Source organism: Podarcis cretensis, assembly GCF_951804945.1.
Source record: "Podarcis cretensis genome assembly, chromosome: 10".
Classification (NCBI taxonomy): Eukaryota; Metazoa; Chordata; class Lepidosauria; order Squamata; family Lacertidae; genus Podarcis; species Podarcis cretensis.
This window is the reverse complement of record NC_137179.1, coordinates 34339762-34353177: the sequence shown is the minus strand read 5'-3', so window position 1 is coordinate 34353177 and position 13416 is coordinate 34339762. Positions and strand designations below refer to the sequence as shown.

At 45.6% G+C, this 13416-nt stretch overlaps 3 protein-coding genes and 1 pseudogene across 4 annotated transcripts; 3 read left to right on the top strand and 1 right to left on the bottom strand.

The window, feature by feature from the left end:
* Positions 1 to 254: 254 nt before the first annotated feature.
* LOC307225535 (histone H3.2) lies at positions 255 to 1980 on the bottom strand. Its single transcript, XM_079993428.1, has one exon. It carries the CDS (start codon positions 1807 to 1809, stop codon positions 1399 to 1401), a length of 411 nt encoding a protein of 136 aa, XP_079849554.1. The 5' UTR covers positions 1810 to 1980; the 3' UTR covers positions 255 to 1398.
* A 938-nt stretch (positions 1981 to 2918) lies between these two features.
* LOC307225477 (histone H1.5-like) lies at positions 2919 to 4655 on the top strand. The gene has a single exon (XM_079993336.1). It carries the CDS (start codon positions 3757 to 3759, stop codon positions 4414 to 4416), a length of 660 nt encoding a protein of 219 aa, XP_079849462.1. The 5' UTR covers positions 2919 to 3756; the 3' UTR covers positions 4417 to 4655.
* A 78-nt stretch (positions 4656 to 4733) lies between these two features.
* On the top strand, positions 4734 to 6281 carry LOC307225447 (histone H2B 7 pseudogene; annotated as a pseudogene). The gene has a single exon. The product of its transcript is annotated as a histone H2B 7 pseudogene (transcript).
* A 1579-nt stretch (positions 6282 to 7860) lies between these two features.
* On the top strand, positions 7861 to 9482 carry LOC307225545 (histone H3.2). Its single transcript, XM_079993433.1, has one exon. It carries the CDS (start codon positions 8398 to 8400, stop codon positions 8806 to 8808), a length of 411 nt encoding a protein of 136 aa, XP_079849559.1. The 5' UTR covers positions 7861 to 8397; the 3' UTR covers positions 8809 to 9482.
* The last annotated feature ends 3934 nt before the right edge of the window (positions 9483 to 13416 follow it).

Here is a 13416-nt window from a genome sequence, read left to right as displayed (position 1 = left end):
ACCATTAAAGAATATTAGTGAATGTAATATGAATATCTACTTTAACTGGATATAGATGTGTATGCATAATCATCACCTGATTAAGTAAGTTGTGTGTAAAAGCTGAAGGGGGAATGTAACATTTGGTGTAACAAACCAGAAATGAATGTTGGGGGAAGTCAACAGGGAGGGGGGGAACTAGAAAATTAATGTTTAGTAATGATATTGAATATTTGTTATGGGAAAAGAAAATCAATAAAAAAATATACAAATAAAAAATAAAAGCTGAAGGGGGTGGAGAGATGGATGCACCAAGCCTCTTCCATAGACAACTGGAGTGAAATGTGAAATCCTGTGTCTTCTGTCCAGTATCAGTGCGAGAACGTTGGAACAGCACCTTAATCCAAGGCAAAATGCATTGTCCTTCACATATGTATGCCCATTGCTAGTACTATGCTTGCCATAGAATTGCCATGGTTCAGTTGGTTTTGTACCATCTAGAGGTGGACCACCTCACATCACAATAATTTGAAATCCAAAATACCTAACAATTGCTTGTGTGGGGTTCAGGCATACAGGCCCCATGCCCAGTCTGACATCTCTGTTATAAAAGGGTTGCAGGGCTGGCAGCCAATGACAGGTAGTATTCAGCTAACTAGATGGATTTATTATACAGCAGATTTATTATACAGAGAGCAGGTGGGGTGTTTGCTATAAAATGAGGGGAGGGGGAGAGCCCTTAAACTGTACACCTCCTTAAACTCCTTGGAGGAAAGCGAAGCCTAAAAAGTTCAAAAGCAGAGCAAGGATTTCAAATGGGTACCCCCCCAAAAAATGTTGCCGGGCAGAGGGAGAACAGGGTAGGTGTATGCATAATACAAATACATTTGCTCTGGCTTGAGTATTTTGGAAATCGGATGATTCAAACGTTCGCCAGGAGGAAATATTTCTGCGGATGTAAAGAACAGGAAGATCGCAAGTCCTGGCAGAGGATAGGAGCGGGGTCAATGGTTATGGATAACGGCAGAGTAAAGTCAAATCAGCATCTGGGGGCCCCAGGTTCTCCACACCCCTTTTAAGCTTCTACCCAATTAAAAACCGCAAGTGAAGCTCGAGGGCACCTTAAAGTAAGCCCTTCGCTCCTCGACCAGTCAAGGATTGGGTTGTGAAAATTCAAACTAGTTCCTTCCCGTTCCCAAAATGGCGCTTCATAAAGCAGAAACGGGGACACTTATGTATACGGGAAGTGATCTGAAATCCACCTCTCCCTCTCGCATCGCAGTGCCGAGGCACTTTGTACTAACACACAAAGTGGGGTAGAGGGAAAGGGAAGGGAATCTCAAGCTCTTCTCGGGATGCGGTGTAGTGGCTCTGAAAAGAGCCTTTGGGTTGGTGAGGCGCGGCGAGGGCGAGGGGCGCCTAAGCCCTCTCTCCGCGGATGCGCCGCGCCAGCTGGATGTCCTTGGGCATGATGGTCACCCTCTTGGCGTGGATGGCGCACAGGTTGGTGTCCTCGAAGAGCCCCACCAGGTACGCCTCGCTCGCCTCCTGCAGCGCCATCACGGCCGAGCTCTGGAAGCGCAGGTCCGTCTTGAAGTCCTGCGCGATCTCGCGCACCAGGCGCTGGAAAGGCAGCTTGCGGATCAGCAGCTCCGTCGACTTCTGGTAGCGGCGGATCTCGCGCAGCGCCACGGTGCCCGGCCGGTAGCGGTGAGGCTTCTTCACGCCGCCCGTGGCCGGCGCGCTCTTGCGAGCCGCTTTGGTGGCCAGCTGCTTGCGAGGCGCCTTGCCGCCCGTCGACTTGCGAGCCGTCTGCTTCGTCCGAGCCATCTTTGGGGCGCGTTTGTACTCACGAAGACACGGGGATGAGCTCTTAACCAGCCGCAACTACAACTCCGAAGAGAGGAGGGAGGTGATCGCGACCCTTTATTTATAGTGCGCTCCTGTCTCTGTCCCCATTGGCTGACATCAGTGGGGCAGATTCTCATTGGACAGCTTCTCCATTCGAAAACTCCCGCTTTGGTATGTGTCACCTACGGACCGCCTCCTAGCAGCCCTATAGATTTATTTATTATTTTCCAATGGCGAGTTTCCCCCTAAAATCAAGCGGATTCTGCCTTTTGTGTTCAGTGTTGTTCAATACCAGCCGACAGGCTCTTTGTTTGTATAAAGTCTCTCTCACTGGAAGCTCCTTTGCTAAGCTCGTCTAAATTTTTTATATAAGATCTTCTCGTTTGAGAACATTTTGGACTGTCTCTTCATTTTTGACGTTTTTTAGCGATTAGTGATATTGACAGGAAAAGACGAACATTTACTGTTTACGGTTGAACCTCCCCTTCCCGATTTCTCATAGTTTACAGTGCACTTTTCTTGGGTTTTTTATTATTATCCCAAACTGCGTGAACTTCAGCTCGTGAGGTTGGAGCCTTTAACACCCTTGGGTGTAAATTCCGTTTAACTCATAGGGAGCTATTTCCTTGTAGACGTGCACGCGACGGAGTTATAAATCCCAGTAATTTCTATGGGAGAGCACTTCAAAGTCCAGGCGAAGGGGGGGGGGGGGAATCCCATTGATTCCAATTCAAATATACTGTACTTAGCTGTGGCCGCATCTAGGAAATAAGGCTCACATTAGTTAATGGGACTTGTTCCCAAGTTAGTTTGTTTAGAGATGCAGCCTTAACAAGGGGAATCGTATTTTTCACAAACGGTCACCTGTGGAGTTGTCTATTTACACTAACTGTGACCCACGATAAGCATTTATATATATACATATATAGGATTTTGACGCCAAGTAACTTCGAAATACACTCCTTTGAAAGCAAGATGGCTTTTATCTCAGAATGTGCTGTAAGACTGAGGAGTGAACCTGCCCTCTTCACTTTGAGACTAAGGACCACCTGGAGTCTAATCGTTGTTTTCCAGGGGTTTGTTCTGAAAAAACATAGGTGGGTTTTAATTATTTATTCAAATTTCTATAACATTCTTAAGGTATCTAAATCAGTCTGCATAAAATAGAGCTGCAGTGAAGTCCAACAGTCAGTCACATAACTTGTGGGTTGTAATTTAAATTCTGCATTAAACTCTTGAATAGTGTTTGTGTGTGTGATCATACACTATCAATATAGTATTGGCTTTGAATGTACCTAAATAATACAATATTTAGCACCTTTTCTATAGCGCAGGCAAGCTGGTAAGGGCTTGGCCGATTAGCAATGGTGAATCTATTTTGTGTAGTCTTGTGTTACCTCCGTTTACTTGAAGTCCACCTGCAACGAGGAGACTAGCTTTAAAAACTCACACCACGTCCTGTGACAGACCTTACTGTCTGAAGATGTGACCCGCACAGTTTTTCGGGTGTTTTGGGGGCTTAGATTGCTTTAATTTACAAAGAAAAACAAAAGTTTCGCTCTTGGGAGGTCTCCCCAGCTCCTGCAGCCGAGCCTTAAGAGCCCTTTTCCAAACGTTGCCTTTCCTTTTGAGCTTTCAAAAAAGCAACGAATGCGAAGCACCCTTCCCTCTTCGCCCCGGTTGATATATTTGATTATTTGGTGGTCGGTATGGTGTAAAAATTGCACTTTATTAACTCGAAAGAAACACAAACTGGGCGCTCGAAAGAGTTCCTGTCTGCCTGGCAGAGGGGCGGGCCCTGCAGCGGACCAATCACGAGGCAGCTCCTCTCTATAAATAAACAGCGGCTGACCTACTTGAGCTCACTTTTCTTCTGTCGGGAATCTTTTTTGTTTGTGTGTCGCGCATCTCTCTTTCCTCGCCATCATGTCCGAAACGGCGCCTGCGGTTGCCGTCAGCGCTGCTGCTCCTGTCGTGGCCTCCAAGGCTCCGGCCAAGAAGGCGAAGAAGGCTAGTGGCGGCGCCAAAGCGCGCAAGGCTTCGGGCCCCAGCGTCACCGAGCTGATCACCAAGGCGGTGGCGGCGTCCAAGGAGCGCAAAGGGGTGTCCCTGGCGGCGCTGAAGAAGTCCCTGGCGGCCGGAGGCTACGACGTGGAGAAGAACAACAGCCGCATCAAGCTGGGCCTGAAGAGCCTGGTGAACAAAGGCACCCTGGTGCACACCAAGGGCATCGGCGCCTCGGGGTCCTTCAAGATCGGCAAGAAGGCCGGCGAGGGCAAGGAGAAGGCGCCCAAGAAGAAGGCGGCAGCGGTCAAAGCCAAAAAGCCCGCCGCCAAGAAAGCCGCGGCCGGCGGTGTCAAGAAGCCCAAGAAAGCCTCGGCGGCCAAGAAAAGCCCCAAGAAGCCCAAGAAGCCGGCGGCCAAGAAGGCGGCCAAGAGCCCCAAGAAAGCGGCCAAGCCCGTCAAGCCCAAGAGGGTCGCCAAGAGCCCGGCCAAAGCCAAGGCGGTGAAGCCCAAGACGGCCAAGCCGAAGGCAGCCAAGCCCAAAGCGGCCAAGGCTAAGAAGGCGGCGCCCAAGAAGAAGTAGACGTGCCCCGCGCGCTGCTAAAAAACCCCAACGGCTCTTTTAAGAGCCACCCACCTCCTCCTAAAAAGAGCTTGTCACAAATGTGCATACACTATTGCAATATATAGATACATACACATAAAACACGCCTGCCACAGTATATCTTGCACATGTTTGGTCAGAATTTCAGTCACTGCACGGTGGGTCTTGCTCCTGGGACCGCGCAGAATTATTGGCCTGAATTTCTGGAAATGGGGTCATTAGATCGGCGGGATATTAGATTAGATTAGATTAGATATTAGATTAGATTAGAGATTAGATTAGATATTAGATTAGCGGGATATTAACTTGCTCTGGGTTGGTTGGTGTGCCAGTCTGGTATCCTGTAGCTTCTTGAGAAGAGTGGATCTAGTTAGGCGGGCACGGAAGTGAAAGTAGAGGAGGGAGACGCTTTCATCCCAGAAAAGTTAATTTCTAGAAAGTTATTTTTAAAAACTTGAACTTTGAGCCTATGAATAAAATCAGCTTGAAAGTATTGTTGCGGAAAGATGGGGGAGAAGCCGCGCTACTTGATTATCCAATTTAGAGGTGTTTTTTTTTGGGGGGGGGGGTGTATTTGTGTGAATGAATCCCTCTTCGGTGAGAATTTTTACAAATTTTGTGCTGCACTCATGCATAGTTAGGAGCACACGGTGTCGCTAGTAGGATTTATTTCTGCGCCAAAATACATAGAACTGGGTTTCGGTTTTCCTGAAAGTAAGTCCCATTTAAACATAAAGCGGTTTAATTCTGAGTCAATATGTTTAGGACTCGGATTTACAAGCCCTATGCTTGTGGGAAACCGCTGTCAAAAACTAAGATACATTGTACCACGTGTCCAGGGTTAGATTGTCTCGGTTGTCAAAATTTGCTGGCTAGTTCTTAAAGGGTCCTACGATTCACGGCAATTAACTAACTAGATGGAGCACCTTCACACTGTCAATCAATGCCAGCTTCTGCTCAGCCCCATTGAATTCGGTGTATTTACTTTAAAGAATTTAAGACAATTTAGAAGGGAGCGACTTTCAAACTTTAAAATAGTTTTTTGTGAATGAACCATCGCTTATGCCAGGTCGAACGGCATGTCTTTCATTTTCCCGTCAAAGTCGGTGTGAGTTGTGATTGGCTCAAACCGAGATATTGCTTCAAAACCAGCCAATGGACACTCGGCATCTGGCTGACCAATCATGAACGAAACGCGAACGCTTATAACTCTTTGCGAGTTCTCGGCCAATAGGAAATGAAGAGTACAATTCTTTCATTTGCATATCGCCAATATAAAAAACAGCAGCGCTCGTGAGCCCGAGGTGACTGGAGAGCGCATGAAAACGCAGAGATGCCGGAGCCAGCGAAGTCAGTGCCGGCTTCCAAAAAGGGATCCAAGAAAGCTGTGACGAAGACTCATAAGAAAGGCGATAAGAAGCGGAAGAAAGTTAGGAAAGAGAGTTATTCTATCTATGTCTACAAAGTTCTGAAGCAAGTTCACCCGGACACTGGCATTTCATCCAAAGCCATGAGCATCATGAACTCCTTCGTGAATGATGTTTTTGAGCGCATCGCTGGGGAAGCCACCCGCTTAGCGCACTATAACAAGCGCTCCACTGTCACCTCGAGAGAGATTCAAACGGCTGTCCGGCTCTTGCTGCCCGGGGAGCTGGCTAAACACGCTGTCTCCGAGGGCACGAAGGCTGTCACCAAGTATACCAGCTCCAAGTAAATTACCGCCACTCATTGCAACCTAACGGCTCTTTTAAGAGCCACCTATTTTTTCATTAAGAGAGCTCTACGACACGTCTATCCCCTTTTAAAAGTTTAATGCAGTTTAGTAATAACCTGCAGTTTAGTAATAACCTGCAGTTTTATAAGAGTATATATTTAAAGTAGATGAATAAATGAGCAAATTAAGTTAATTTGGATATGCAGAAGATATTACAGTTCAATTTAAGGAACCGCAGAAAGGGGGGAAGAAAGTTTTGAAATGTTTAAAAAATTGTGAAGTTGGTGAAATGTAGAAATCTGAAAAGCATTATATTTTCAGATTTCTACATTTCACCAACTTCACAATATATATATATATATATATATATATATAAAAGTTGAATGCAGTTTAAATATAAGCCATCTCCACTATACAGTAGTTAAAAGCTAAATGACCAATAAACAAGTGATCGAACAAAGCACAGATACCCTAGAGCTTCTTTCATATGATTCTCCTGCGGTGAATAAATTTTACTTCATTTGTGTCTCAGATGAAATCGTAGTTTTATATGCACAGAAAGAATGACTGATGGCTGCAGAAAAACGAATTGGGAAGCAATTTTCTAGAAATAACAGTTGGGTAATTTGAATTACCCGCGCTTTGCAGTTATTGGTGAGCTGTAGCCAGCTCCTATATACGGTTTGTAGACGTGCGGTTGCACAACAAAAGAGGCCAGCGCTTCGAAGTTCCATGCAGTCTCTGTTACAGGAAAAATCCGAGGGCTCCCTTGGACAAAACAAAGACACCAACCAGGATAACTTGGAGCAAAACAGCAGCCTGTAGGCTTGGCCTTTATTGAACTGTTGCAACAGGCAAAACAAAAAAAATTCCTTCCAGTAGCACCTTAAAGACCAACTAAGTTAGTTCTTGGTATGAGCTTTCGTGTGCATGCACACTTCTTCTTCTTTCGTGCATGCACACGAAAGCTCATACCAAGAACTAACTTAGTTGGTCTTTAAGGTGCTACTGGAAGGAATTTTTTTTGTTTTGACTATGGCAGACCAACACGGCTACCTATCTGTAACTGTTGCAACAGGGTATTCCCCTCACGTGCAGGAGAGAGGAAAGACCCAGAAGAATAGTGTGCAAGGTCTTATAAAAACTTTTGAAATTCCCCTCCTCTAGGTCTAGCCCACCCCCAGAAACATCATGCATACATTACAGAAAGGAGGAGTTGAGGGAGGAGTTGTGGTGGTAACCTGAGTGTCTTGTCACCTGGCTGGTTCCTCCTTTCCCCCCTCCCTCTGAGTCACTTCCAGGAACTTCCAGGAGACAAAGGGGAGTTTGCAGTTTCCTGCCCCCTGAGGGAAGATCTGATCAGTGTCCTTTGTTTCAGTCCATGTTGAATCCACTCCCATATGCAAGTTCTTTGTGATCTTGATTGTCTTCTGTCTGGGATCATCAGGGTTGGTATGGGCAGGGCTCCTGTGTATGTGCTGAGACAGTGAAGGGATTATGGCTGACCAGGACTAAGTCACCCCCCTTTGTTAGTTCTTGTCATATGGAGTAAAAATAAAATGAAACAGTGCAAATCCGATGTATGATTGATTTTCTATTTTTCTATGAATTTATAACAGAAATGTGGCGTGTGTGTGTGTGTGTGTGTGTGTGAAGTTTATACAAACAGAATGATTGGGGGGGGGGGTTCCTGCTACAGTCTCCCAAGTTATTTTTTTAGAATTCACTTATTAAATGTTCGTGAAATGGGAAGAGATTACTGGAATTGCAGAACACCTTCGGAAAATACGGTCCCGAATGAGGATACCTTATTACATAAACAGGGTTACATATAGGCGCACACAAACAGTTCCTAAGCGATGTGGTTTTTGTGAGGCAGCTCGATAAATATGGACGCGTATTTTCTATTTTTTTAAAAAATTAAAAGGGTAATTTATGTGAACGAGACACTATACGACCCTTAGGTTTACACGTAGCTTGGCATTCCTCCGCCCCTGGCGCCTACCCAATGCAAAACGGAGAGAAAAATTTAAAAAGCGAGAGGCTGCTGACGATTTTTAAACATCAATGCGCGCCTTTTCAAATTGTCGAATGAGCTTGAGGTTTTGTAATTCCAACCAATCAACAAGTCGAATGTATCCAATGGCGAGAGGTGTTCATCTACTAGTAGCCAATCAGAGAGCAGAACCAGTGTATAAATGTTGTCTTCTGCGCTCAGCTTTTAGTTCTTTTCTGCATCTACGAAGATGGCTCGGACGAAGCAGACGGCTCGCAAGTCGACGGGCGGCAAGGCGCCTCGCAAGCAGCTGGCCACCAAAGCGGCTCGCAAGAGCGCGCCGGCCACGGGCGGCGTGAAGAAGCCTCACCGCTACCGGCCGGGCACCGTGGCGCTGCGCGAGATCCGCCGCTACCAGAAGTCGACGGAGCTGCTGATCCGCAAGCTGCCTTTCCAGCGCCTGGTGCGCGAGATCGCGCAGGACTTCAAGACGGACCTGCGCTTCCAGAGCTCGGCCGTGATGGCGCTGCAGGAGGCGAGCGAGGCGTACCTGGTGGGGCTCTTCGAGGACACCAACCTGTGCGCCATCCACGCCAAGAGGGTGACCATCATGCCCAAGGACATCCAGCTGGCGCGGCGCATCCGCGGAGAGAGGGCTTAGGCGCCCCTCGCCCTCGCCGCGCCTCACCAACCCAAAGGCTCTTTTCAGAGCCACTACACCGCATCCCGAGAAGAGCTTGAGATTCGCTTCCCTTTCCTTCTACCCCACTTTGTGAGTTAGTACAAAGTGCTTCTGCGATGGGAGAGGGGAGCACATGAAGGAGCTGCGGCGCCTTCGCTGGTTAATTTGGTACGTTTAGAGAGGCGTGGAAATAGTGAGTTTACTCCGCATTGTTCATATCACGTAGACAAACACGGAGTTGTTTATACTGAAAAGTTTCCTTTAAATCGGGTATTGCACTATGTCTTCGCACAAGGAACTGATCCCAGTTTCTCTTTTCCCCACCTCTACAACTCGCTGTATGGGTCGTTTTTAACTGTTGGGTTTCGTCCTAAGCCTTCCATAGGTCTGGGAAAGTCTTGGTGGTTTCTTCCTGTCTGATTGGCGGGAAGCTTGAGATGCTAAGCTTCAAACCAGAAAAGCCCGCGCTCTGTCCTCTTCGGTTCCTCCAACCATCTTTTAGGAGGCGTGTAAGGCGGGAAGTTTGAGGGTGGCCCTTTCCGCTCCCGATTGCTTTCCTACGCCGTCCGAATCCGAGAGAATTTCCGCTTGATCTTTCATTTTACTGCTGGAGCTTCCCCCAGTTCTTCGAAATAAAAACAAAAACCACCTTCGTACGCTGCTTTCTGTATGCTTAATAATGCCTCATACAAAACTAAATGCTCTTCCTTTCTGAATAAATTAATGCTCTCTTACAGCTGATACGGAAAGAACCACAGGCACAGTCATATTGGCACGGCTGAGAGAAGATGTGAAGGCTGTGCTGAGTAGGAGCTGCAGCGAAAAGGAAGCCTCCTGCTCCAAGTTGGCTTCCCTGCTGGCCATCTGCCCTTAGCAGTAACCACTGTGCCCACTGAGCTTTTCTAGTTCTTATAAATTTTTGTACTTCTACTTGTGTTCAGGTTTGCTTGAGCCCACTGGTGCTCTGTGTGTGTGTGTGTGTGCACGCACGCACTGCTATTTTTGCTACATGAAGACTTGCACTTGAATACTGTAATGAATTTGGTATTTATAAGCATGTATATGACATGACATATTTCTGGAATTGCACTTGGCGGCTTGGTTGGCTCAAAGCTAGCTGTTGTCCTTCTGAGTATGAATGAGTGTGTGGTTTCTTGTGGTTCTCACAGCAAAAAATAAAATACAAAATCCACTCAGTTCTCTTACATGGCACAAAACCCTCTTTTGGGTTTTGTTCAGATCTGTCTGTTCAGATCCAGAAGTACTCGTATGGTGTCTTTATAAATGAAAATACCGCTTTTCACCTTTGCAACCATGTTCTTTTTTATTTATTAAAAAACACAGCATGCTTTATTTTCTATAAATATACCAAAGTGCTAGTTTTAGGGATATCTAGATGGATCCCAGGGTGGTGTGCAATAATAACAGCAAAAGACAATAAAAACAGTTGGGAAGCTGCAATACGGGGGATATGTTGCGATTACCCTGTGATAAAGAACAGGCCATAGGCAGCTGCCAGCACCCACTATTTGATTCCCCCGCAGTGCTTCGGAAGTAGTGTTACTCCTAGGCATTCTGGGAAATAAAAATGGTCACGCCTGCTGTGTCTCTGCTGCCAGGGGATAACCACTGAGGGTCCCACCAGAGGGCATCTTGCCAGGGAGGGGCCCTCAATTCTAAAGCGGGTTCTGATAAGTAAAGGGTGCATTCTACAACTGGGCTAGCCAATGTGGTGCCCTCCAGATGTTGCTGAACTACAGCTTCCACCATCCCTGGCCATTGGTCATGCTGGCTGGGGCGGCTGGGAGTTATAGTCCAACAACATCAGGAGGGCACCATGTTGCCTACAGTTGACACCTTGGAGGCATTTAGTAGCTTCAGGTTCCAGGCCTCTGCATGACACTGAAACTGCGATCCATAACTGAAATTAAGGCCTGTTTCAATGTCTTTTCATTTTTGTACCTTGTAACTCCAGTTTGTGTGTGCGTGCATGTGTGAATAGTGTTAACCAGGCCAGAGGTTTGATATATTTCCCTGCATTGTCACACCCTTTTAAGTAAATTTATAAGCTGGGTGAGTGGCCAAGGGTATCATTTGGTGGGATGTGTCAGAAAACATCAAAGCAGCCTTGCAAAAGTCATGATGCAATATGCTTCTCTCCTCACCCCACAGTCACCAAGCTGTTAGTGCATTCTTGCTAGTATCAAGCTGTCAGGAATAATCTTAAATGCACTCTAGAACCTAGGTGGGCAGTCTGTGTTGCAGGTCAAATGATGGATGGCTTGCGTTTTGCTGGATACTTTGGAGAAGCACACACATTTTGTTATCAAAGCTAACAATTTGTAAACATTTGAAACACTCAGAGCGTCCCAATATCTTCAGCATTAAAAGGGAACTGATGCACAATTTAAGATTATGAGACATTTAGGAAGTGCCACCTGTATATTATACTTCACTCAGGAATCACCTGCTGCATCAGGCAAGTGTTTGGATGTTGGCACTTTATGCTTAGGAACATTGCGTGGAGTCAGAACAGAGATAACAGCCACCTGGGATTAGAAATGGAGGGCTAAGGAAAACTGCCAGTCGCTTGCAAGCTGAAAAAAATTCTATTCATGCTTCCCGATCAGTTAACCTTTCCTAATGACCCATAAAAATAAAGAATTTTGTGATTAACATCTAGTGCTCATATGATGTAGCTCAGCTCTCCTTAGACAGCTAGTGCCCAATAAATTAAATAAATGTGGTGTTGCCTCCTTTGATCACAGAGCAAAGGGAACATCTTTTTTTTTTTTTTTTGCAAAGGGAACATCTGAGCCCTGCTTTGGTACTTCAGAATGCAACGGGGCAGCAATCTGAAATAAAGGAGCTGAAGTGGAGTGGGGTGGGGGGGGGGAGGGAAGCTCTCCTCTCAATATTTATGGAGACCAACCAAGTTGAAAGCCCATCTACCATCTCTTCCCTTGCCTCACTAATGAAACATTCTTTGTTAAGCCATGCCTACACGATACGATTTGCTGCTGATCTTGATAACCACATGCCACAAGCAGAGTGCAGGAATGACCAAGATGTCCCTACACAACAGGTGCCTGCACCTGATTCTGTTTCAAAGGCTGTCCTTTGCCAATGAGCTAAGTCACACACCTGTCTCTTCCTTGTCTCATTAGTGGAGCTGGCTGGAGGCTTCTGTCAGCCTTTAGGCAAGAGTATCTAGGGAGACAGAGATATTTTTTTTTTTTTGGGGGGGAATTTTGCACACCCAAATTCCTTCCTTTTTTTGCAGTGCTGTGGGGTGAACCTATAAAACCAGGCCAGGCATCAGCTGGTGTTTGACCTGGACAAGCCCATAGAAGCATCCATAGTCACCAACCTTTAAAAAAAAAAAAATAGCACAAATTGGCTGAATTTTCCCATCCCGTAGTCATGCTTTTGAAAATATGTCCCATGTTTGAAAATGTAGTCCAATGCAGTTTGTTTCTGCCCTTGATCTCCTTTCTGTGGTGCAATGATTTTTGAGAGCTCTAGTTACCCCAGACATTATAAAATACTGTAATGAATTAGGAACTTTCAGTAGGGGAAATTGCAAGCTTCCAGAGCTGAAGGATGGTGGTTTCTACAGCTTTTTGCTGTAGGGTCTCCTTCTGCACCACCAGCTTCTGCCCCTCCAGGCTAGGCATAAAGCCTTCATAGATAATTCAAATTTTCCCAGTGCAAACTACATTGATAGACTGGGCTACAAACTGGAAATCCATGATTTTGCCACCTTAGGTACCCATGCAAATTGGAAATGACCTCTAAAAACCCCAACAGTATCATGGAGCACTCTGAGGTGCCCAGAGATAGTTGGCATGGCGTATGTCCATTTAGCTGCGCTGTCTTGGGCAACTGCCTAGTCTACCTGTACGTTAGGCCTTGAACCTTAAGTACGCACTATACCTTTAAAGAACATTCAAATCACATTCTTTCCCTCAGAGAATTCTGGGCACTGTAGTTTAACCCTCACAGAGTTACAATTCCCAGCAGCCCTTAACAAACTACAGAGTCCAGAATTCTTGAAAAGGGGAAAATGTGCTTCGAATGTGCTTTAAAGTTATTGTATGTACACAGCCTGAAACATTTAAGTGGAACAAACTAACAGGCAGAATTATCCAGATCCTAGACAACCTTTTCATGATTTCTGTATGGGAGTAAAAATTGCAGCTATTTGGAAATCTTTTGGTATAAACAGTATTAGGTTAAGTAAATTGACAACTTACATTTATGATATTGTCTGGTAGAATGCTATTTTATCATGACAACAAATGTAATTGAATTCAGTATGTCTAATAATAATAATAATAATAATAATAATAATAATAATAATAATTTATTTATATGCTGCCCACCTGACTGGATTGCCCCAGCCACTCTAGGTGGCTCCCAACAAAAATTAGTAAAAACACAATACAACACAATACACTAGAAACTTCCCTGAACTACTTCTGAGTAGACATGGTTAGTTACGGTATCTAGTTTTCAGTTTTATGTGTACACCACAACTTTCTCCCATCCCACTCCCCATCATATTCCGACAGCATAAGATGGATA

What these genes read in the sequence shown, in the direction of transcription:
- LOC307225535 (XM_079993428.1), bottom strand. Translation starts at nt 1,809, where the DNA reads ATGGCTCGGACGAAGCAGACGGCTCGCAAGTCGACGGGCGGCAAGGCG.
- LOC307225477 (XM_079993336.1), top strand. Translation starts at nt 3,757, where the DNA reads ATGTCCGAAACGGCGCCTGCGGTTGCCGTCAGCGCTGCTGCTCCTGTC.
- LOC307225545 (XM_079993433.1), top strand. Translation starts at nt 8,398, where the DNA reads ATGGCTCGGACGAAGCAGACGGCTCGCAAGTCGACGGGCGGCAAGGCG.